Here is a 26,547-nt window from a genome sequence, read left to right on the forward strand (position 1 = left end):
CCCTAGATTAAGCTTGTAGGCTGGGATGCAATTGTACAAGAGTAACAGCAACAATCAAGCCCTAGATTAAGCTTGTAGGCTGGGATGCAATTGTACAAGAGTAACAGCAACAATCAAGCCCTAGATTAAGCTTGTAGGCTGGGATGCAATTGTACAAGAGTAACAGCAACAATCAAGCCCTAGATTAAGCTTGTAGGCTGGGATGCAATTGTACAAGAGTAACAGCAACAATCAAGCCCTAGATTAAGCTTGTAGGCTGGGATGCAATTGTACAAGTGTAACAGCAACAATCAAGCCCTAGATTAAGCTTGTAGGCTGGGATGCAATTGTACAAGAGTAACAGCAACAATCAAGCCCTAGATTAAGCTTGTAGGCTGGGATGCAATTGTACAAGTGTAACAGCAACAATCAAGCCCTAGATTAAGCTTGTAGGCTGGGATGCAATTGTACAAGAGTAACAGCAACAATCAACAACCTTAGATTATAAGAATGTTACAATCCTGAATATTTGGTCCATTGCTGGTGGATAAACACAAACTTAATATATTCTTCTCAAATATTGACATTTGAAGAATAGTAAGAAGTAATTACTTTGTATTTGTATTATTCTAATGATTGAAAGCTCTCCTTATTTGCTGAAAACAAAAAAGTGGCTTTGTGCCGTACCAAATGACAGACATTCACAGAAATCTATGTTGTGTGTAGCGGCATTTCATCAGTGCATTTTATTGATGCGTGTGTGTGTATGAGGGGGAGTCTGTGCATAGGTTTTGGTATCCACTCACTACACTCATTCTGTACATAACTGTATAAGTCACTGCAATGAACACAAGCCAGTGCGGCACTCTCTGTGTTCTGATATAGAAATACACAACTTGGGAGAAACGTACGGGTCCGTGGATGGAGTGCGCCGTTCATTGAAACGCTCAAGTGAATTAATTGTTTTGGGTGGTCGGAGTTGATATCGGCGGCTCCTTACACAAGAAGATGAAACCAGCTAAGAGTTATTAACAAGCGATAGTGTCATTAACACTGAGAGGTTACCGGTCAAGTTGATCTCAAGCCGGATTATTTTTTTTCCTACCATGTTTACAATTTATTGTTGATACTCTCGTCGCCAGGAGTGATGTCCACAAGGGAAGAGGCCCTATGACATTCTACCGAGTTATCAGAAAGCCTTTGATGAATAATTTTGTTCAGTGTCCACATTCGCTTGTGGAAAGATTTCGGCTTGAGTTGTTTGCCGTTCGCATTTAGAGTGTAGATATGTTGACATACATCATACGGCGTGTGAATTGTGTTGGTGGTGCTGGTGAGTGACGCACTGTAGATTAATGGATTCTCTACCATGTATAATGCTGCTCAGGAATTCAGGTAGGCTTTTTTTGTGGGTTAAATTGTGGTGTCTAAATAATTTGTGTTTTTAAATTTTGATTTAGGGTTGAACCAAGAAAAATTTACTGAAGCGGGATTCATTCATTCATTCATTATTGGTTTATTTTGTTTAAAAACAAAATTCCCATGGCGACCAGAGGAAAACATACAGAGATTAAAAATTAGAAAAAACACAAATTTAATACCTGATTGAGAAAATATTAACAATGTAGAAAACAAAATTGCTTAAAAGTTGTGAAACAGTAACGTGGATGAAAATATTTGAACTAACAAACTTCTGCGCAGGAATTTAGGTAGGCATTATTGTGGGTTACCTTTTGATGTCTAAGTTGTTATTTTAAATTTTGATTCGGGGTTGAACCAAGACAAATTTACTGGAGCAGGATTTGTGTACTGGAAAAAGTTCCTACTTTTTTCCTCAAACCAATTGTCATGCTTGGCTCTACAACAGAAACCATCTAGCCCTATAGTGGTGGTCTCCCTAATGTGTCAATATCCTTGTTTAGGGTGTTTTAAATTATTTATTGAGCTCTCATTATGCTTTGTGAATATTATTTATGAGTGACAACAGGGTGTTGAACAAATTCCTTAGATTCTCAACCCCTTATCATGCAGTTTTCTTCCAAGAAACATGTACATTGAGTTACCAATTAATAATAACGAAAACTTATATAGTGCCAAATTCCGCCTAAAAGACGCTCAAGGCGCTATGTCCTTTTTATATTTCGATCAAAGAAAATTTGACTGGAGAGGGATTTGAACTTCCAGATTAACATGCCGGCGCTCTACCAACTGAGCTATCTAGGCCTATGTTGGCGGTCTCCTTATTTTGTCAGTATCCTTGTTTGTAATTATTTAAAGAAACACGTTGCGTTGGATCGGTCAAGTTGGTCTTTGAAAAGCGCTTGTAACCGTTTGTTATAAAATGCATATGATTAGACAGATATTTTAAAAGTAGAATATAATGATCCACACAAGTGTCACTCGAAATTGTGTGGTTTTCCTTTTACCTCGTCGACTAACACGGTCGGCCATTTATGGGAGTTAAATTTTTGACTCCCATAAATGGCCGACCGTGTTAGTTCACAGAGTAAAAGGAAAACCACGCAATTTCAAGGCAAATTTGTGTGGATCATTGTATTCTACTTTTAAGTCATCTTTCTAACCATGTGCATTTAATAACAAACGGTTACAAACGCTTTTCAAAGACCAACTCGACCGATCCAAGGCAAAGTGTTCCTTTAATATTTTAGCTCTCATTGTGCGAGGATACTCAAGAGGAGGTTTCTGCACAGTATAGGAAGATAATGATGTTGATGATGATGATGACGATTGTGAATTGTGATTGTTGTTTGTAAAGGACATATGTAAATTACAACATTGTTGAGACACCCCCCCCCTTCTCCTCCTTTATTGTTTTCTTCCAAGAAACCTGTAGGCCTACATTGGAGTATTCAATGAACCCTGTCCTTTATAGTTCATTTGTTGTAATTGAATGTCATCAGTGCAGTTGGTTCAATTAAAGTTTCTTCAAAGGGATTTTTGTTGGTGATAAGGATAGAAAAAAATAATATCAAATGTGCTGATAAGCTTAATGAGTGGATCTGTGAACAGTGTACTGGTTTTGCTTTGAACTTTGAAAAACCAAGACAACAATTTGATGAGAATCCGCAAAACCCTTTTGTGTAGACCCTATGGGTGATTTTGTTTTAGTATTGGGGCAGTAGGGATTCTCAATTTACCCATATCAGTTTATACACATCAACTTGGAGTGGGGATGGGTTATTAAATTAAAATGGTCTACTTTTCATTGAAGTGTGGAAATCTATTGAAGTGAAGAAATTTCTATGATTATATTATTATTAATTGCAATAAGGATTCATGGCTTTTAAACACAGTTGGTGGTATTGGTTTCACTTAACCTGAATAGGGAGATAAAGTACATGAGTTTACCGGTCAGTGACGTTTTCACATAGCGCTCTCAGGAGTCCTGTGGGAAAACAGGCATCTCCATTGAGATCGGAACAACGACCTACTGACAACTGCAGATCTTAGGCATTTCTTAAAACTAAAAACTAAAATAAATGTTTATGATTGCTTTGTCCTTTGGATATGTCATTAAAGGGTTTTGATACCTTTTTTAGATCCAGTGTTTGGTTATGACATGAATCCCTACTCATGATGAATAATCAATGTTTGTATAATATATTATTTTCCTGTCGAAGTTTCAGCTTCATCAGTTGTCAGGTTTTTGAGAAAACTTAAATAAACGTTTGAAATTGCTTTGTCCTTTGGATGTGACATTAAATGGTTTTGATACCTTTAAAGACAGAGGGTGAAAATTTCTTGTGGCAAAGTGTGGGGACATGAGCAGACCTATTTTTGTGGACATTCTACCATGTTTTTTTTTAACAAAAGCAACACTTAAGACAGAAGTTGGCATCTAGCAGAACCTCTAACACCCTTTTAAACTCTGGACGTAAATTCTCTTATACACCATTATTTAGTCACAACAAGTTATGGATGAACGACAAATTATGGATGAACGACAAAGATCGCGCAGTGTTCAAAGTTGGCTCCCGAGCTTTCCTGCGCAAATTTTCACAGAAATAAAAATTAAAAATGGCACCGCATAAATTAAAAAGTTGACATGCCCCCAACAGTTCAATGTTTGGTCACAAGTTACTCAAAATTTGACTGGCAATTTGTGGAGAACTTTGGGAATTGTTGTCTCCAGTTATTACTTTGTTAAAAACCGCAGAGTTTTCTTGGTACTTGGTGGTTATAGTCCTCAAAACTTGACAAGGTCAGGAGAGTGTCGTCTAATACGTTTTTATTTTTTTTATATTTTTTTTTATGTATTATTATTATAAGTTGTGACTGTAATTGCTTTTGAAGATTTGATGGGAGTTTAATCTATGAGGGATTATTAAAGATTATTACATAATTTTAGTGTTCTTGGGAAAAAGGATTGAGGTCATTCAGGAAAAGCTCCTCCTAGACCCACCAGCATTGGCTGAACTTATTTTCCAGGCATGGTCTCAATGGGATTGTAATGAAGTCTAATCCAAGAGTGTAAATGCTAAAATAGAATGGCCTACATGGAATTCTAAATAAGATAATCGTAGATGTCTAGATTTCTCTCAACTTATGCTTACGTTTAAATTTTGTGTTATTGTATATATATTATTTCAATGTTATTGTTTGTATTTTAGCGCCATAAGCACTTTTATGGATTTATGCACTTTATAAGTTTTCATTATTATTATTAAAAATAGGAATGGACGACCCTCCCCCTTTTAACCGATATCTACTTTTATTAGCTGATATCACTTCTTAATCAAAAGTCCTTCCGGAGCGATGTGCCTGGGACATTTTCTTTTAAACGATCTACCGAGCGATTAAAATGAATTAGAAATGAGTCAATTTGTGATGTTGAGGAGCAGGTGGATGACATTCCCCTAGTGTAGAGTATTTATTGGGCTTGAGAGCTATCAGTTAAAGGGTCTGTGTATGTTGGGTGTTTGGAACCCTTCAAATGTTTCAATCATGTGGTATTATACAATAAAAGTAACCCCTGAAAACTTTTGTTTCAAAAGGTGGTCTTTTGAGATATCGTTGAAAATCCGGATTAAATATGTAGAATTTAAAATGCAGGTTGAATAATCCCTAAGAGGAACTCACATAATGTTGGAAGTGTTAATAGTAGTGCTTCTCAAACAAAAAGGTGATAAATTTGTCTTTGAAACCACAGTACTTTGAACTGAAATGTTTCAAAAAATGTCTTATGTTATCCAAAGCTGCTTGCTGCACTTCTTGCCAAGTTTGTTTAGAGATTCGTTTGCAGAGTCATTACCATATACAGACAAAGGTATGATACAAAGTTTTTTTGTTTCTATCATTCTTATCAAAAGTATTGCCATGGCTTCACATTTCAACCCCAGCAGAGTATGTTTAGTGGTTGAAAGCTTATCATAACGCACCTTACAAAATTCAGATACATTGAATATGTGCATTGCTTGGCGTGTACTTTCATTGCATTGCGCATAATGCATGACTAATGCGTGGGTTTTGGGCTTATAGGCCTACAAATTTATATTCCCTATTATGCAAAAGTGCCAACAGTCCCGAGAAGTATAGCCATCGTAATTCTGAACTAAAAAACAGTTATAATTTTGATATCCTAATTCAGATTTAACACACAAGAAGGTCACTCTCCAATAAAGTAAAATTAAAGGCAAAACAATTTCTAGGTGAATTGTTGGAGTGTCACTAATTGAGTAACTGGCGTATTGAGTTAGCATACATTACTTTCTTAAGTGTATCATCAGTGGTTGTGTGAATAAACTTCATCATTATACACTCTTAGTGTCAGTAACGTGATTGAAAAAACATCAACGGCGCTCTAGGTCAGAGATTCTTACAGGAAGAGAGAATAAATTGCTGGAGGGCAACTTTTAAAATTCAACAACTTATATAAAAGTCCATTTTCACTTTACAGGCACTGGACACCTTTGGTTATTGTCAAGGACCAGTATTCTCACTTGGCATAATCCCAACATATGTATAAAATAACAAACAAGTGGAAATTTGGGCTCAATTGTCATTGAATTTGCAAGACAATATTGGCAGAAAAAAAACACCCTTGTTGCACAACTCTGTGGGCTTTCAGATGCATAATAATAGGCTTCAGGCCTGAAGTCTTTGAAAATTTGAGTGAGAAAATACCTCTTTCTGAAAAACTACGTTATTTCGTATGTTTTAAACTACCAACAGCTCTCATTCCAATATTGATGGATTAGTGCACTTCATAAAATTCATTACTTTATTATTTTTATTATTACCAAGTAAGTTTTTATGCTATTTTTGATATTAGTGTCCAGTACATTTAAAGGGAGGGTGAACTTTGGTAATCACCTTCAAAAGTTGATGACCATATAAACACTTGCTTTGTAAAGAAGCACGGCAGCCGTTGATCATGTCTAACATTTTAAAGAATGTTTCCCTCCAAGGAGGGTTAAGAGATTCAATCGAATAAAACGTTGAATCTGCGATACATTTCATATATTGCATAAAATGTTTTATCAAATTATGTATCATTTTGAAACATCATCATTTGTCAAAATTCGCTAAAAGAAAAATATTTGTTGAAAAAACAAAAACCCTTTTCGTTGAAAATCGTTCCATTCAGCTTTAACATAAAAAATGAAAATAATTCATGTTGCAGCTGGAAAAAAAAAAATCTGTATGATTGATAGGATATCATAGTGACAATTTAGTTTTATTTTTTTTTCTGTTTCTGATGTATCCTATACTGTGTCTTTGAGGCAGGTGTCATCCTTCTTGAAATGTGTGAATTTGATCAATACTTGATCGGATTCGTGCAGTCACAAACTCTCACATTTTTCAACACATTATATTTAAAGGCGCTGGACACCTTTGGTAATTGTCAAAGACCAGTATTCTCGTGTATCCCAACATAAGCATACAATAAATAAATCTGTGAAAATTTGGGCTCAATTCATTATCAAAATTTGCAAGAGAATAATGAAAGAAAAAACACCCTTGTTGCACTACTTGTTATGCCTTCAGAAGAAACTAATGATAAGAGGCTTCAGGCTGAAGTATTTTATTAATTGAGTGAGACATTACTTTCTCAAAAACTACGTTACTTCAGAGGGAGCCGTTTCTCACTATGTTTTATACTATCAACAGCTCTCCATTGCTCGTTACCAAGTAAGTTTTTATGCTAAAAATTATTTTGAGTAATTTACAAATATTGTCAAGTGCCTTTAATCTTTTTGGGGAAAAGAACCAAAAACTTGTCATACATTATTTTTCGAAACATTGGTTGCATGTATTCCTGATAGGTGATCAGCTGCAACTGTTATGGAGACTTGTTACTGCTTTAATAATGAATTAGCGCAGGTAGATATCTTTTAATGTCATGCTCTCGTCAGCAAAAAAATTACTTGGGATGAAAATTCCATCTTAAAAATGTTTCTATGCTTGCTGTCTTCAAATTTACCCAACTGTGTTGCCAAAATTTGTTTAAAAGGCAGGTCCCCCACCCCCTTGGTTAAGCTGGCCCCTGGGTTGAGCTTCCCTCCCCCTGCGACCCTGAGTTGAGGTGCTTCCCCATTGTTTGTTTCTTTTTGCATTTATACCATCGGTATATTTGGTTTGGTTTATTTTCTAAAGTGGTACCACACAGAGAACTTCTTTAGAAAAAGGGAATAATGGAACATTAGTAGGATCCCACAAACCTTAAGGTTGCGTGGGGGTGTGTTGTGTTGACCATTTTATACACTGCATAAAATATTGGGTATATTTTGACCAACATTTTGACCAACGTTAGGTCTAATTATGAACTCTCTAAACTGTTGGTCAAAATTGTACCCAACAAGTTTGGACAAACATTTTGACCAACTTATAGGTCAAATAAAATAGCCATATTGTTGGGCAAAATCTTAATCAACTTTGTTGGTTAAATTTGTTTAACCAGTTGTTGGGTAGAAAGGTTTGATGTAAAAGTTGAGCAATTATACTTGACCAAGTGTTGGGGTTTTTATGAACAAAAGTTGGTCAATATGTATTGTGTTATCCAAAAAATGGTGAATTTAACTAACCATTTGATTCACAGTTCCTGTGATCTACGTCGTACGTCCATGAATCGAAACGATTTTTTCCACAGTGGCGAGTGGTGGCGAGCTTTGCCCTCGGCGTCTCTTTTAAAAACTTGGGATTTCCCAGTGGTTTATATAGACGCTTTTGAAGGTTAGTTTTTAACTAAATAACGTTTGTTTTCTGTTAAGCTGTACACAGTCGTGACAGTTGTAGTGCAAGCAATGCTGCGATAGTGTCATTCATTGCATGTCTATACTACATACAATGCACTGACTGTACGATGTTTGTAACATTACAATACAAGTACACGAATGGCATCTTCAAACTGAAAATAATTCAATGGCAGTAGCACTGTGTGTTTTTTGCTCTGCCACTTTTACAACTGAGTACAACTAAATAGGAAACAACTTTTCGTATTTAGTTAAAAACTAACCTGCAAAAGGTTCTATAACCACTGGGCAACCCCGCTCTTTTAAGAGAGACGACACGGTCACAGCCACTCCTCCACTCGCCATGTTGGAAAAGATTGTTTTTATGCTTTTATGCATGCACTTTATGCTTTTATGCATGCACTTCGTACAGCATTTCGCGGGAACAATGCCCAGATGTTGCATAAAACTTGCCCAATGGTTGTGCAAATCTTTGATCGAAATGCGCATGATTGGATCATTTGCCCAACTAATGTGCATCATTTTCACCAACAATTACGATAAATTCAAACTACCAAAAAGTTGCCCAAAATATGGGCAACATTGTAACCAACAGTTATGATGAATTCAGATTACGAAATATTTGCAAAACATTTGCCCAACTTTTGTTTCACTTCTTGTAAAAAAAAAGGGCAAACAGAAAGTTTGCCCAACAGTACCAATTGTTGCTTTCAATGGGCAATTTTTGACCAATAATTGTGGAATTTACTTTGCCCAACAAAATGTGTCACATAGTTTGACCATTGTTTTTGCAGTGTAAGGTTGAAGCTATTGTCACATATTTAACAAAGTAACTATTTCAGTTGATGACTGTCCCTTTAAGAAAACAAGTGTCCAGATGGAATAATTTTTCCTGCCTGATGGTTATAAGAATTAATGGTACACTGAGTAAGAATATGATATTATAATTTAATTATTTTCATATCTTGTGATGAATAAGTGTTCTAATACTGACTGTTACTGATCTTACAGTGTGGCTGTGAAAACTGCTCAAGATTGCATTTTGCAAATGAAATTATCGTTTCAAGATGTTTAGTTCCATTGCAACAAATAATCAAAACAACAAAACATTTTACTTCCTTAGCTGCTTAGGACTTGGTAATGAGAAAAACAATGTCATGAAAATAATTTTGGTCTCATGAGACCAAAATTATTTTAAGCATTTACAAACCTTATTTTCATTGCATTGTTTTACTCATTTCTCAAAAACTACTGCACCTCACTAAGTAATATTTGAAGGGAAGCTTTCCACTATCATTATCTTCAAACCCTGTAAGTTTAATGTAAACCTATGGACATTTTGAAAAAGAACCCAAATCCTTTAAGTAATATTATTTTAGGTATTTTAGGTATTATTATATTGAAACTGCACAGTGCAAAATAACTCAATTTTTTCCAGACTGTATAATTGCTGTTCTTCTGAGCTGTTTGGTAGACCCATGTGTCTATGTTAATCAGGCATTTGGGGTATAATTTTGTGTGTGTATATTATTTTTATTTTTATTTTTTATTGCTAGAACAATGGATTTTGTCTCAATTATTCTCGCATGTACAACGGATTTGCGCAACTCTCCTAGAAAAACTTACGCCGTGATTTTTACAAATTTTTCAAAAACGTGGGGACTAATGAAGCTGAAACTTCTGCAAGAATATAACATTACCTGTCTTCCATTGAGTAGGGATTCTCGTCTTCGCCAAAACTTGATCTACAAAAGCTACCAAAACCCTTCAAGACAAAAAGGAGATCTTTAATGAATGGGCCCAATGAGGTAAATTGCTACTCACATATTTTGCAGAATTTATCACATCCAATAATATATGCTCATCAAAGTTAACTATTTATAGTTGTTTTTTTCCTGACCTTGAGGGGAAAATTTAAGGAGGGAGAAAAACACATACGGTCGGTTGTCAGGGGAAACACATCGAGTGCAGTTCATCAATTTTGTAAAGGACTCCCGTCTGTGAAGGCCCGTAATTACAGCTTTTGTCCGCTTCACAATAATAGCTAACAAACACAAAGAATCTGACCGGCTGGAAAATGTACATTAAAGATAATGGTACTTGCGATCAGGTTTTCTGAAGAGTAAAATGTGTGGTTCCCCCCCCCCCTTCTCATAAACAAGTATTTTTAAAAAGCTGGAAGCCCCATTCTGTTGGGGAGTCTGACGTACTGGAATGGGTGTCACAGGGAAATTACTCACCAGGGCCCATATTCATAGTCCTGCTTAACGGTAAGCAAATTTCCGTGCTTACTCTAGCAGAAAACTGTGCTATAAGGTGTAAATGTATTTCACTGGTTAGCAAGAAAATTAGGCGACCATCTTGCGTGTTCACCATGGATTTATATTGTTACGTCATTTATTTTCATGTAGTAAGTACCAGAATGTTAGCATGCATTTTCCTATGCTTACGAGTAGCAGCAATATGAAATGGAAACTATACAGTAACCACAAACTAGGCCGTTAAGCAGCCCTATTTGGCCCAGGAGATTTTGTCCCTCATATGGGAAATTAAAGACACTGGACACCTTTGGTAATTGTCAAAGACCAGTCTTCTCACTTGGTGTATCTCAACATAATGCACAAAATAACAAACCTGTGAAAATTTGAACTCAATTGGTCGTCGAAGTTGCGAAATAATAATTGAAGAAAACAAATTTTGTGCTTTTTTCAGATGCTTGATTTCGGGATCTCAAAATCTAATTCTGAGGTTTCAAAATCAAATTAAAATATTTTAGTGGAAACCTACTTCTTTCTCGAAGAACTATGTTACTCCAGAGAGAGCCGTTTGTCACAATGTTTTATACTATCAACAGCTCTCTATTGCATGTTACCAAGCAAGTTTTTAAGCTAACAATTATTTTGAGTAATTACCAAGAGTGTCCAGTGCCTTTAACATGGTCTGGAGAAGGTTGATTCAAAAGAGGGCGATATTAAGAGAAGTTTGTACACAGTTGGCCATATGGGGGGACAGAGTCTCTGGGGGGAGGCTAGAACCTCCTGCCACACTGGCAGTGCAAAGTGCAGTGTAAATTAATGCTAATGAATTGCATGCCCTGTTCCAGCAGTCTACATGTAGGTCACTGGACCCAAGCTGTGGTTTTGTGTCGGTTCGAACCACGGTCTTTATACTTGTGCCCTTGAGCAATGTCTTTAGTTATTATTGTTTAGTTTTTTAAGTTTGGAAGGTAAGACATTCTAGTCCATTCCAACCATGCTCCTAGTGGATGATACATATGCCTAATGCATGTTTTGCAGGCAAAAAGGGGCGTAGTCATGGTAAGATTGCATACACTTTCTAGCTGGCTGCCAAAACACTGCCCGGCAGTATGTGCGCGAATCATGTTATGGTTTTCGAGTGAAGTCAGGGGTCACATTGTCTATAATCAAAGGCACCCTGACCAACCGCTTTCTAACAGTAGGTGGCAAAGTGCCCCTGATGACAGACGATGTTGGTCGACAGCCAAAATCAGTTCAGTGTAAGCGCTCACCTTGAAGTGGCCGTCTGTGACCTTGTGATGTTAGGCAATATCTCATAAAAATAAACAACAATTTTTGTATACCATTTGTTTACAATGCACAGCTCCAGAATGTCATCACCTAAGATTGTATAGTGCCCAAGGCATAAGATTGGCATTATGAACTCTACTCTAAGTTAGATTGTGAAGTTTGCTATTGGCGCCAAAGCTAACTGTCTGCACTGTTGTGTTGTTCCTTCAAAATATATCAACTAAAATGGGTAATAAATGGGTACCTGCGAGGGTAGAGTTTGATATTGTGTTTGTGAAAAGCCACTGGAGCACTATACGTTTGCCCAGGTCTTCCCAGGGAGCTGAGAAAGATTCAAAAGGATTGTTATTAGCCCATTGACCAGGGCACTAAAATGTAAAGCTTCATTATTGCGTCTTCGGCAACAGTGAAATAACATTTTAAGAAATTATGCATTAAAAAAAAAAATAAAAAAATTCATCAGACAAAAGACTACTATGTGATTTCTACATATAACATGCTAAATATAGATGAAGGATCAACCACTCACTTCTTACATTAACATAAACCATCCTTTCATTATTTTTCCTCCTCAGGGATTTTTTTTATGTGTAAGCTTCGGGAAAACATTCCCTGACCAAAGAAATTGACCTTTCTGATAACAAAAAAACAATTTGTGATGTCCTTGGTTGACAATGATACTATGCGCAATATTTTCATGATGAAATTGTGAATAAATTTAGAATTGTTAGTATATTTTTCGATGAGTTTCGATGACTGTATTTGAAATCCTTGTGTGTTGCATTTTCCTGTATTCTTAGACATTGAGTCAGGTATTTTAAAATGATTTGATATTATTTTATTTTTATCTGCTCTCTAATTGAAACACTTCTGTTCTGGCAGAAAAATCAGATGAGTAAACAAAAACTTTAGGTTAATATTTGTTGTTCTCAACAAATATCACAGCGTTTGCGAATTATTTGCCTACATTTTACAACATTGTCATAAATAAAATGGGTGCCCACATTTGGATTCTAGACTTTGGGGATTGTAAATTTCCAGAGTATAATACTGAGAACCAGTTTTATTATCTGGATGGCCTTAGGGTGAATCTTGTCACCGTCTTTAATGCGGTACCGTAAAGTCCGCCATTTTATAAGGAGCTGTTTCCAGGTGAAAGGAATGACGTAATTATGAACATTAATGAGGAATCAACCCATAAAACTTATGATATAGCCCACCTATTTCTTGGGAAATTTTGTACTGAGAACAAGCTTTGTTATCTTGATGGCCCAAGACTGAATCTTGTTACCATCTTAATGCCGTACCGTAAAGTCCACAATTTTGTATTGAACTGTTTCCAGATGAGTGGAAATTAAATCAACCCAAAAATTTATGATATAGTCTACCTATTTCTTTGACACCTCAATACTAAGAACAAGTTTTGTTATCTTGATGGCCCAAGAGAGAATCTTGTCACCATCTAAATGCAGTACCGTACAGTCTGCCATTTTGTATGGAACTGTTTTCAGATGAATGGAAATTAAGTCAACCCATAAAACTTATGATATAGTCCACCTATTTCTTGGACACCTTAAAACTAAAAACAAGTTTTGTTATCTTAATGGCCCCAGAGTGAATCTTGTCACCATCTTAATGCGGTACCGTAAAGTCCGCCATTTTGTATGGAACTGGTTTAATCTGTGAATCCATGACCGTTTCTTGATTGAAATGATTCGGAGGGAAACATGTCCTGACACGTTCAGCTTAAGGAATCTGAATTCTTATCTGACCAGGTAAATCTGTAGACCGAATTTCAAGTAGGGTCTCCGGAACTTCACATAGTAATACTGAATTTGTTTATTTGATACTCTTAAATGCAGTTTCGAACTGAGAAAATGTAGACCATAGGGGTGGGGGGTGGGGGCTAGCATATTCTTTTTATGAAAACCAGGGTTTCTGCGGATTCTTTTAAGAATTTTAAAAAGTATGAAAAGGTACATTTGAAATATCAAAATTTAAGACAATAAAAGTAATAAATTCTGTTGTTTGAGGTCTTACAAAATGGATGAATCATGAAGAGTGGTTTTAAACTAGATCAGTTAAGATCAATTAAGTGCTTGTATAACAACTCAAAAACGGCTTAACAAAGAAAGGCTAGCAAATGTTTGTTGTTGTTGTTGCTTTTTGTCATTGCTGGTTTTGCTGCGCTGTTGTTGTTTCTTTTTTCTTTGTGTGTTTAAAAAAGCATAAGATCCATCACTTCTAGGAACAAGTGTGTTGATTCCCTTTTTTGTTCCATACACAACTATCCCTTTGGACATAAAAGTTGTTTGTCAGTGAATGGGCAGCATTTTTCCGGCGGTCATAAAAGTAGTTTTCGTGATCTGCATGTATTTTTGGCAGCAGCGGTGACAACCTTTTTATCTGATCAAAAGCGATAATCCGTGAATAATTATTAACCTCTGAATGAATGGTGTGCGATATACGCTGGGTGTCTTTATCAATTTTGTGTCTATGTAGATCTGATAAGCGTAAAAGGACAAAAAGCATCACAATTCTAAAAAAGTTCCCAAACACAACCGGAAAACAAAATATTCGTTGAGATATAACAGAAAGTTAAAAATGCTATGAGCATTATGTTGTTTTGTGATTATCTAGAATCATTTTAAAGGCTTCTGACTTGTAAAGACTACTGTTCCATTGGTCTGTCTGATGTTAACTGCAAGTAATTAACTTACATAATTTTATATTTTATATTTTTGACCCTGCTACCTTGGGAAATCTGTTTTCTAGGGAGTGGAAATGCCATAATTTTAACAATATTTCTGAGTGGGATTCAAAACTTTGCACTGTGAATGTATAACTAAGAGAGGTATGCAGTATTTAACACCATGTGAATATCTCTTTGAATAGTGTTGAATCCTTGTGGTTAACCACTAGTTCTTTTCAGAACTATGCAACACTCAAAACCATGTGAATATCTCTTTTTGAGTGTTGGTTCGGAAAAGAACCGGTGGATATCCATGTTGGTTCTGAAAAGAACCGGTAGATAACAATGTTGGTTCTTTTCTGAAAAGAACCGGTGGATATCCAATAGTGGTTCTTTTCTGAAAAGAACCGGTGGATAAGCATGTTGGTTTTGAAAAGAACCGGTGGCTAACCATGTTGGTTTTGAAAAGAACCGGTGGATAAGCATGTTGGGTCTGAAAAGAACCAGTGGATGACCATGTTGGTTCTGAAAAGAACCGGTGGATAAGCATGTTGGTTTTGAAAAGATGGTGTGGTTAACCGGTTCTTCTCAGAACCAACACCCAAAAAGAGATATTCACATGGTGTTACCGCATAACCTCTCTTTCACACCTTCTACCCTCTAGCAAAATGAGATTTCAGTTTCATACCTTTTTTACCCAGCAACGCCTGTAACCCCATTGAGTTGTATTGATTCCATTTGGAGACAATAAAAGAGGCCAAAAGGCAAGATCGGTTTGGCAAGTGATATTGATTGGCATGGTTAATGAACATACACTCACTGTATGTGTGTCACCATCACAGATCGTTAGTAATCAACTGTACTGTGAAAACCCAACACCTGCTGTTTTTCCTGTGATGGTTTTGAATGATTCTTTCTCTGTGGTATGAATTGAGAAAGACAAAAATTATAGATATTTTCTAAGGTGATGATGAGCAGTTGTTTTAGAACTAAATAGTTAAATGAGAAAATAGAATAAGCTGTTGTAAACAACTTACCAACCAAAAGGACCGATGGTATTAATGCAAAAATAGTTAAAGGCACTGGACACTATTGGTAATTACTCAACATAATTGTTAGCATAAAAACTTACCTGTAACAAGGAATGGAGAGCTGTTGATAGTATAAAACATTGTGAGAAACGGCTCCCTCTGAAGAAATATAGTTTTAGAGAAAGAGGTGATTTCTCACTGAAATAATGGAATCTGTTGAAAGACTTCAGGCTTGAAGTATAAGCAAACCAATTTATGCAGCAATGGTGTTTTTGCTTTCAGTAATCTTTTTCAACTTTGATGACCAAGTGTGATGAGTCAACATTTTCAAACAAATGTTTCGTTTTATGCATACGTTGGATACACCAAGTGAAAATACATTGAAAGCGATAGAATTGAAGGGTCTTTGACGCAGGATTTTGTCATATAAATAGAGAGCAGTCACAGGAGATACGATACCTTTGAAAAAACATGGACACACAGACAGCACAAATCAGGGGTTAGCCTTAACTTTGTTGTCAACTGGCCAGCAAGACCAGTTGGCTTGTTTTTTTACTGATCCGCAAGGTTTTTGAAGGTCCGTCAATGTTGTTAAAGAATTTCTTGATACCGATTGATACAATATCTTGTTGTTTCGTTTTATCCGAACCTTATTATAACAGATAAATAGGCAGAGTTTTGTAGTACCGTTGCAGATAAGTTTGACTGGTCAGCCGGACAACTTGGCAAGGTGTTTCAGCTGGTCCGCTGCTGTTTCAAGTGGCATTTGGCCAGGGGACCACCTCTAAGGTTGAACCTTGCGTAACTCAAATCTATTACAGAGAAAGTTTGTAGCAACTGGGAATGTAGAAACATTCCAGACTAATCCGAATCACACACTGATAAAGGTTTTAATCCTGCACTAATAAATACAGAAGATGACATGTCTTCAAGATAAGCGCTCCAAGGGCAGATGTCTTGAGAGCAATCTTAAAGGCATGTACTGCTAAATAAATTATAGTCTTGGAATATGAACTTTATTTCAAGGGGTATTGTGGCCGAGCAGATTAGAGCACCGAACTCAAGCTCTGGTGTTTGTGTTCGGCACAGTGTGGGTTCGAATCCCCGTAGTGACTCTTGTGTCCCTGAGCTTCTCTCCACTCAGGGGTAAATGGGTACCCGGAAAGGCAGCGATGGTTCTTGTGATTGATTTAGCAGAGTAGTGCGTTTTTTTTCCCCACCTTTTTTTTGTATACTCCACAAGAAGCTGAGATGTTTAAGGAATGAATTAAATGGCCCAGTACTAATGTTAGAAGTTCAGGTGTATAAAGTGCGATTCTTATTATTATTGCAAAGAAAACACATTTGTGTCACCCCTACAAAAATAAATATTTGTAGAAGTGACACAAGAATTTATTATTAAGAAATACTTTGTTTCTCTTTTCAAGAATACAATTTTTAGCAGTATGTTGAATTATGGGTGTGACTTGCATTGTCCATCTTACATTTAATTTGATTTGCTTTATATAACTTGTTTACTGGTTAAACCTTAGTTGGTTAATTTGTTTTTATAAATATTAAAGGAACACGTTGCCTTGGATCGGTCGAGTTGGTCTTTGAAAAGCGTTTGCAACCATTTGTTACAAAATACATATGATTAGAAAGATATTTTAAAAGTAGAACATAATGATCCACACAAGTATCACTCGAAATTGCGTGGTTTTCCTTTTACCTCGTCGACTAACACGGTCGACCGTGTTAGTTCGCAAAGTGAAAGGAAAACCACGCAATTTCGAAGCATATAATCGAGAACTGTTTTCATTACCCTGTTATATTCTGCAAAATAGCCACTATCGGTGCAAAAGTTGCATTGCTTATTAATTTTTTATCTTAGTTTAAAACGTTAAGCATTGGAAGTGTTGAAACTTAACATTGTGGGCCTTAGTGAACATTGTTTAAACATATAAACTGAAAACTTAAATGAAAGGTTTTTGTTTGGAAATCACTCTTAAACTTAAAGCCAATAAAACCTTAATTGGTGAGAAAAGTACAACAGCGTTTTTCAGTATAGACCGTATTGAATATGACGTCACGCGGCTCAAATATCTGACCTACAAGATGGCGTCTGTGCGTGTGTGCGTGTTTGTGTGCGTGCATATGCTGTAGAAATCAAACCTGGAATGTTGCGTGCTGCGTGCTTCGATGATGTACGCATTTGGATGCGCATACAGTTTGCCCTACAAGATGGCGACATACATAGCAAAAAAGGGGTTATTCAATACGGTCTATAAAGGTTGTTTTTATTGCATTCAAATCAATTCTTCAACGAACCAAAAAGCTGAAAGGAAGAGTGGTTTGGATCCCTTTTGTATGCAAAGAGAATCAGAAATTATGATTGCTTTCGAGTTTGAGGAATTAGACAAAATATTAGGTCTGCATAATAGAGCAATACCGCTGTGCATAAATTGAAGCGGCTAAATGTCTATGGCTTGCTCACAAAGCTTACATGCATTTAGAGGCAGTTGACACTATAGGTGATTACTCAAAATAATTTTTATCATAGTACCTTTCTTGATTACGAGTAATGGGGAGAGGTTGATAGTATACAACATTATGAGAAACGGCTCCCTCTGAAGTGACATAGTTAGAGAAATAAGTAATTTTCCACAAATTTGATTTCGAGAGTCCGATTCACAATTTGAGGTCACAAAATCAACCATCTAAAAGCACACAACTTCGAATGACAAGGTGTTTTTTTCTTTTATTATTATCTCGCAACTTCGACGACCAATTGAACTAAAATTTTCACAGGTTTGTTATTTTATGCATATGTTGAGATACACCAAGTGAGAAGACTGGTCTTTGACAATTACCAAAGGTGTCCAGTGTCTTTAAGCATACGATGACAATGGTAAGCTCCCAGCCACCAAATTGAAACACAACAGGATTATCTATTCATATTATTTAAAGTTAATTACGGAAGGTGTGTACCTCCGTAAAGCCGCTGACCAAATTTCACATCTCTCAATAATCCTCTCCGAAATGACTTCATTTATATGCTAATTAAATATGATAAACTGTGTTTTGTTGCCAAGTTTCTTGCCCTTGAAGTTATCAGAGAGCTAAGTAATATAAACGAGTGCCAGATACAAGGTTTGGTCACACGTCCCTCCATCCCACCCACTCCCACACACAGCTTACACAGCTTACACTCGCAGATATTCACTGTCATGATATATCCGTCAAACAATCTTTCTAAGGACTGTGTTTAAGATGTTGTCTGACTTATACATGTAGAGGAGAGATGTTGACTGCATCTTGTGCAACCCTTGAGATGCTGTATTTATGGCTGAGTTTTTAATGATGTTTGGGAAAGTCCTTATCGCTGCAAGGTGGTGATTGTCAGCATGCGATTAACCCGTTGCGCTATATCCATCAATCTTATCCTATGGGTAATTGTACAAACACGCTCACCTAAGTCCACTATTAGCTTGAGCTCAAAGCTAAAAACACTCTTCTATTCTATTCGTTTTATTCGTACACAGGTACTCGGCCTCAAGTCTGAAGTGCAGTCTGGAGGGTCGCTGAGAAGTCACATTTTTGGATTACGTATCGACGGGATAGGTCGCCCAAAACCATGTCTGGAAGCGACGCGACAGAAGAGGCGGAGATGCAACCTTTGAACCCATCCGGCGCCAGCGGGGCGTCGATGGCCACCGACAGCGCCACCGAGGTAGAGAAAGCCAACACTCCAAGTCCAGAGAAGCCTGAGATGCCGATTGTACGCTCCACCCGCCAGCGAGTTGGTTTCTTAGTGGATGATGATGAGGATGATGAGCACAGTGAACTTAGAAAGAAGGTCAAGAGTGAATTTGCCAAAATGAACGGACGGAACAGCCATGAGCGGCTGCAGCAGCAACGCATGAGCCTCTTAGGCAAACCGTTAGCGTACAGACAGTCCAAACGAGATGCAAAATTTCGCAAAGTGCAGACAAAGATTTACAACTTTCTGGAGAGACCTACAGGATGGTGTGCAGTCATCTATCACATATTGGTGTAAGTACACGTTTTGTTTCAACTAATCCTCCCTCAATCGTTATTTTCAGAGCCACGGTTCTCGGGACATATCCCATCTATTCTTGCACCAGAAGTATGATTTCAGTACTGACAGAGCCGAAGCAGGGGTGGATTTATATAAGAGTTAGGACAAGTTAATCATCTTTGCTGTCCTAACTTAGGACTCACGCCTTAATAATAACTTTATAATAACTTTCGATTTATATAGCGCCTAATAACTAACACTTAATTCTCTAAGCGCTTTACATTAGTGCCCTGGTCATAGGGCCAATAACATCCCTTTTTAATGTTTCTCAGCTCCCTTGGGAGTATACAACCTGGGCAACAGTTTATATCGCTCCAAAGGCTTTTTCATTCACAATATCAACCTCTACCCTCGCAGGTACCCATTTATTCCCCTGGGTGAAGAGAAGCAATTATAGTAAAGTATCTTGCTCAAGGACACAAGTGTCACGACCGGGATTCGAACCCACACTCCGGTTTGATTAACTCCTAGGACTAGGCTTAAAATTAAGAAAAAGTCCCAACCTCCCATACCACCTATACTAAAAGCAAAATGAAGATTCATCCCTCTTAAATACAACTTTTAAAAAAAAAAAAAATTTTTTGTCTAAAATTTGTTTAAAACTCATGGCCCCCATGCAAAATAATCATCAGATTGTGTAGCAAAAGAAAGGTCGGAAAGAAGGGTTCAAGCATGGTAGACATTGCTGCTATTTTTCCCTGTAGTATTGATTTCATATGAATATTCCTCAACTAAAGTACCACTAGCTTTCCTTAACTTGCAATAAAACAATTTATCTTGATTAATATTGATGAAAAATTACTTGAAAAACCCTGTGAAATATTTGCCTGTATTGTGTACTTAAAAAAAAGACACGTAAAAGGATGAGTGGCCTGACAGATCTGTAGATGATAAATTTCAGCTTCGCCAGAGCCGCATCCGACGACATACGTTGGTTCTTTGTCTGAGTTTCCTGTTGATTAATATGATGTCCTCGTAGCCTGCAGTAACGGCACAATGAGACCTCAACTTTGCACTTTCCTGCCAGCGGCTCCATGTCAGCTACACGGTGACCGCCAGAAAGTGTGCTCCAAACCAATCGCTCGATCTATGCGATGCAAAGATGAGTATCTGTAGGCTACCCGTGCCGTGGCGCTGCATGAAGCAAAATAAAATTCTGATCGTTCTGCGAGATAAAAACAAAATAAAATGTTATAGGGCTGGATAAAGGCTGGGCTCACTGATCCATGCAATCATGTAGGCTACATTTATACGATACATGGGATCTGTACTTTATAGATAATAAATCTGAGTACAGAAGTACGAGAGAGTTGTTCAATCTAATATCTTGGTTGGTACTAGACCTTCAGTGTGTAACACGCCAAACTACATGTTAATGAAAACATCTCTTGAACTTGAGATGTGTCAACACGCCCATTAATTTAAAGGCACTGGTAACTAGGGTCTATTGGTAATTAATTACTCAAAATAATTATTAGCATAAAAACTTACTTGGTAACGAGCAATGGGTAGCTGAACTAAAAGTATAAAACATTGTGAGAAGTGGCTCCCTCTGAAGTAACAAAGTTTTTGAAAAAGAGGTATTTCTCACTCAAAAATAAAAAGACTTTATCAGGCCTGAAGCCTTTTATTATGCATCTGAAAAAACACTGAGGTTTTTGCAACATTGGGTGTTTTTTCTTTCATGATTCTCTTGCCACTTTGATGCTTAAACGATTTGGGTACTTTTTGTAACACAAAACACAATGTCCACAGATTGACACTAAACTTACACAGTTTGAAGATAATGATAGTAGAAAGCGTACCTTTAAATATTAGTTGCTGAGGTGTTGTAGTTTTTGAGAATGAGTAAAACAATATTATGAAAAAAACGTTTTTACATGCTAAAATAATTTTTGTCTCATCATAACTGAGACGTAAATTGTTTTCATGACATTGTTTTACTCATTTCTCAAAAACTACAGCACCTCAGCAAGTAATATTTTCAGCGAAGCTTTCTACTCTCATTGTCTTCAAGCTGTTTAAGTTTAGCGTAAATCTGTAGACATTGTGTTTTTTGTTCTTCAAAAAGTACATAGACCCTTTGATTGACTCAAAAAATTTACAGGTTTGTTATTTTATGCATATGTTGGGATACACCAATTACAATTGAAAATACAAGAAGTATACCCTGCCTTTAAAGCAGTTCCCAGAAGAGTGGTCTTTGACCAATGCCAGTTAGGATGAGGAATATTTTGCTCAAAATTTAATACTAAGTTGGCTTTCAGGATCTGAAAACGTAGTGTGGAGAGCAGTCTTTCTTGAAGGTTTTAATTCTCCGGAGTTTATTGAATATGGCTCAACGTTTGGATTTCTTACAAACTATTGTTTATAAATTTCATTTTCCACAAAGTACATCTAACCTGTTATTGGGTGTGATTCAATAGGAAACAGTTTTAGCCTAGAGAGTCGTGGAAATGCATATGGGTTCGACATTTTGTAGGTTGCTAAGTGAAACCATAAATGACCTGATTTGTGAGTGTATGTGTTCTGAAATGAAATGATAGGTTTCCGGATTTGGACAGTAGGGGATGATGAACAGGGCATACAGTTCAACAGATTGATGACCGTAAAATGCTCAGCATTTACCTGTACATTTTCATCGGGGCTTGTGGTAGCCTTTTGTCAAGGCCTTCACCTGGCTCGGAAAGCTTTGTAGAGCCGCGATCCCAAGCAACTGGAATGGGAGACCACTTTCGCAAGTTGAGTGGTTTGCCACAAGGGCATTTTGTAACCCCTTTCTTTGCATGTTTTTTTATTTATTATTTTTTCTTATCAGAAACGCGCATTATTCATAACTTGTATGCAAAGTGATGAACAATTAACCAATTAAAGCACAGACTTTCTAAAAAATACATTATAAATGAATCCAGTTGAACAACTGCATCTAGAACTTGTGGTGATTGGTAATTGTATTAACTTGGCTTCGTAGGGTCTATAGTCTTAACAGACTCAAGTGGACTTGTTCAAATTTAGGTTTCTACCAATATTGAGGGATCTTCTCTTGGCATTTTTAATGCCAAGTTGCAGCGCAGTTACTTTTCATGTATCATGAAACCACAGAGAAGAAACAGAGCAGATAGTCTAGAATTACTGTTAACGTTTTATGTGACAAGCTGAGGGGAAGAAAGAACTGGTTCAAAGATGATGTCAAACCCATGTGTTTTAGCAATATGGAGTGAACTTGAGAATATTAATGATACCTTAATACACACTTAAAGAAAGAAAAAATAAGATAAATTGGGAAAATAATACAACAGACGATAGAAAAGGAAGATTTCAAATACAGTTCAAAAGCTCATGAACAATTGAGAATAAATAATAAAAAAAATATAAAAAAATACGTTGTTTTGTCTTGCAAAGCGAATCCCTTGACAATTAATGCCAATTTTTGTTTGGTCTTTTGTATGGATATTTAATGTAAATGTCAAACGAAGGTGGGAGGTATATGATTTCATAAGGAGAGTGCTATAATTGGTTAATCAACAACTCGTAAAGTGGGAAGTTGGAGTGGACATACAGAGATGCTGAATTGAAGATAAATGTTTGCTGAAACATTTTAAATCAAAATATTAAAGGGATGGTGCATAATTACACTGCAGATTGAACTGTACATATTTGTTCATTCCATATAACTTGCTAAGCATAGACAAATATTGCTATGCAGAAACTGGTACAATTTATACTGTTAATATATTGATGCTGCCCAACCCATTTTTTTAAGCATATAAATTTCCTTAGCAGCCAACCTGCAACATAACCTCTAAGTTAAACATGACAAACTGATTGTATATTTATGTAATCAGAAAATTGTGAAATGGTGGTTTTTTTTTTCAAGGGGTTATTTTAAACATTTAGATTTATTTTGAAGGCAACAACCTCCCTGTCATCTCATGTCACATAATAATTTCGCGGGAACTTGAGAATCTGTCATAAAGGTAAAAAAATGAATTTTATGTTGGTAAGAAAACTCTTGAGTCGGGTGGGTTTTTTTCCCAACAAATTATTGTACACAATCCCATTTAGATTTTTTTTTCAAGGCAACAACCTCCCTGTCATCTCATTTCATATAATACTTTCTGAAGAATAAGATAATCGTCACATTATGGTGAAAATTCGAAACATTTTATGGTGATAAGAAAACTGTGAATCAGTGGTTTTGTTTTTCAAGTGATTATTGTACGCACTCTGATTTTTTTCAAGGGGTCAGATTACACATTTTGATTTTTTTTTTCAAGGCAACAACCTTCCTGTCATCTCTCGTCAAAATCTTTTCTGATGAATCAGAGTATCTGCACATATGGACCTGCGGTTGAATCTTTCTTGATCAATCTATAAATTCCCAAATGGACATAATAGTAGCTGAGATTGTAGATGTAATTACAGCAGCCCAAGTTGCAAAGAACTCCTACAGGCAATTTAGGAAAGATACAAGTTTAGTGTATCACCATTAAAGGTGTGACTGGTGCATCAAAGGTTCCAGGAAGTTCAACACCTAGATGTACATGTGTTCGTGTGTCCTTGTCCCTTGTCTTTGTCTTTGTGAGTCTTGTGACTGGTGCATCATTGTTTTTTGGAAGTTCAGCACCTACATGTGTTCTTCTGCCCTTGTTGTCCATTGTTGTCTTTGTCTTTGAGTCTTAGCAGTGTTAAAGCCAGTGGACACTATTGGTAATTGTCAAAGACTAGTTTTCTCAATAGGTGTATCTCAACATATGCATAAAATAACAAACCTGTGAAAATTTGAGCTCAATTGGTCATCAAAGTTGCAAGATAGTAATGAAAGAAAAAAACACCCTTGTCACACGAAGTTGTGTGCTTTCAGATGCTTGATTTCGAGACCTCAAATTCTAAATCTGAGGTCTCGAAATCAAATTCGTGGAAAATTACTTTTTTTTCTCAAAAACTACGTCACTTCAGAGAGGGAGCCTTTTCTCACAATGTTTTATACTATCAACCTCTCCCCATTACAGTCCCCATTACTTGTAATCAAGTAAGTTTTTATGCTAATAATTATTTTGAGTAATTACCAATAGTGTCCACTGCCTTTAAGTCTGTCAATAGGTTAGGGTGCACAAGCCAAGGCTTCACCCAATCCTAAGTTTTGCCCCTACTGTTTATAACTGTCACTGTTGATATTATGAAACACCAATGTATTTTATTTTGTGTTTCATTACCAAAATAAATGTTTATTGACATGAATTCAATAAAGTCAAGGCATCAGGACTGTTGTTTGTTGGGATGTTGGAGTGCTTGTTTTTTTGTTTGCTTTTGCGGCCCTGATGAAGCAAATTATTTGACATAAAATTCACCAACCAAAACAATTTTGTGAGCTTCATGAAAATAGGTTGGAACCAGAATCTGCCTGTGACGATGATGGTTGGAAAATGGTTTTCCAACTATAGAGCCTTTCCTATTTTTACAGAATGGAACTTTATTTGCGTTACTGCAATGTTGCATGATTCAGTATTAGTCATTTTGGTGCAAGCAACTTCTGGTCCCTACTGTCTCCTATGAGTCAAAATGCATTGGTAAAATTTGGTTAATAATTTTTTAGCAAGTATTACCAATCATGTATCATACCTTTATAGAAAGCAAGAGAGATTTGATGATTAACTTGTTTTTTTAATAATCTGTTTTTGCTGGTATACCAGTCATTCTAGAAAATATTACCGTCTGAAATGTGTAATTTCAACTCCAAGAAAATTGTTCTCAGTAACTGACTCATAGTGTGCCGGTACCTTGTGTCTATCTTCATTTTGATGGGACCTGGTGCGCCCATATTGCTTTGGCTTACTTGATCAGCACTAAGCAGTCTACACAAATAATGAAACCCTGCTGATGTTACCCAGTATGCTAAAAGTACCCCCATGTTACACTAACAGTCTTTGCTTAACACAACCGTAATAACTTATTCCATTTTTTTGTGATCAAAGATCATTTTCTTACGCTGCTCCATGTCTTTGGAATAGGCCTAGTCTTCCTGTGCATATTCACCAGGCTGGTTCTTTACACTGTCTCGGTAAAAAAACTCATTTCTGTTTGAAGCTGCTTATATGTCATCTGGTTACCTTGTATTGTAATTTTCACTCATATTTTATTGTTCTCTTTTTGCGCTTAGAAGCGTTTTCATTATGCGCTTCATAAATGTCTTTATTATTATTGCTGAATACCTTTAATAGCAGAAAATTGTGGTGTCTAATGGAATTCAAATTGAAAGGGGATAAAACCACAACATAAAGATTATTCTTCCCATGTGAATGTACTGTTACTATTGACGTTCAAGTTCAACCAAATGACTGAACTGCCTATAGCCTACCTGGCAATCTTGGTGGTCTAGTTGGTAAGACACTGCTCTAGAATTGCAAATGTCGTGGGTTTGAATCCCACCCAAGCTGTGAATCTTTACAGAGCTTGGGAAAGTACTGAATATACAGTTGTAGTACACACCTTAGATCTTGTACCACAACATTCAAATCTCTTCTCAAAACTTATCTTATGTCACAGGTTTTCAAGGACTAATTTTGTTGTGTCTGTTTTTCTTTGTTTTGTTTTGTTTTGTTTGTTGTTGGTTTTTACTGCGCCTTGAACACCCAGCAGGGTGGATACGTACAAGTCTCATTAATTATTATTATTATTTTTATTATAGATGGGAAAAAACAACAATTAACCCTTTTTATCCCTTAGGCAAATTTTATGTCAATGTACGATGATGTTATTATTGACATTCAAGTTCAGCAGTTCAACCAAATATCGTTTTAAAAAATGAAAATATTATTTAGGAATGCTCATCATGCGAGTAAATCTCACGAGAATTCAAAGTGTCACGACTAACTAGACACCCCTCCCATGTAATTACGTCGGTCATCAACGGCCAGTCGTCACAGGACTATTTTGACTTGATTTCCCCCTAAATTGAATCAATTAAGATCACAGCAGACTACTTAAGGGTGGTATTCACCCC

The 26,547-nt window shown here is 36.5% G+C and overlaps 1 protein-coding gene across 1 annotated transcript; it reads left to right on the forward strand.

The window, feature by feature from the left end:
* Window positions 1-700: 700 nt before the first annotated feature.
* On the forward strand, window positions 701-19,502 carry LOC117301088. The gene is made up of 2 exons (XM_033784971.1): window positions 701-1,374; window positions 18,988-19,502. The coding sequence occupies exon 2, from the start codon at window positions 19,080-19,082 to the stop codon at window positions 19,500-19,502; it is 423 nt and encodes a 140-aa protein (XP_033640862.1). The 5' UTR covers window positions 701-1,374; window positions 18,988-19,079.
* The last annotated feature ends 7,045 nt before the right edge of the window (window positions 19,503-26,547 follow it).

The sequence above is a fragment of the Asterias rubens genome, chromosome 16 (genome assembly GCF_902459465.1).
Source record: "Asterias rubens chromosome 16, eAstRub1.3, whole genome shotgun sequence".
NCBI classification, from domain to species: Eukaryota; Metazoa; Echinodermata; class Asteroidea; order Forcipulatida; family Asteriidae; genus Asterias; species Asterias rubens.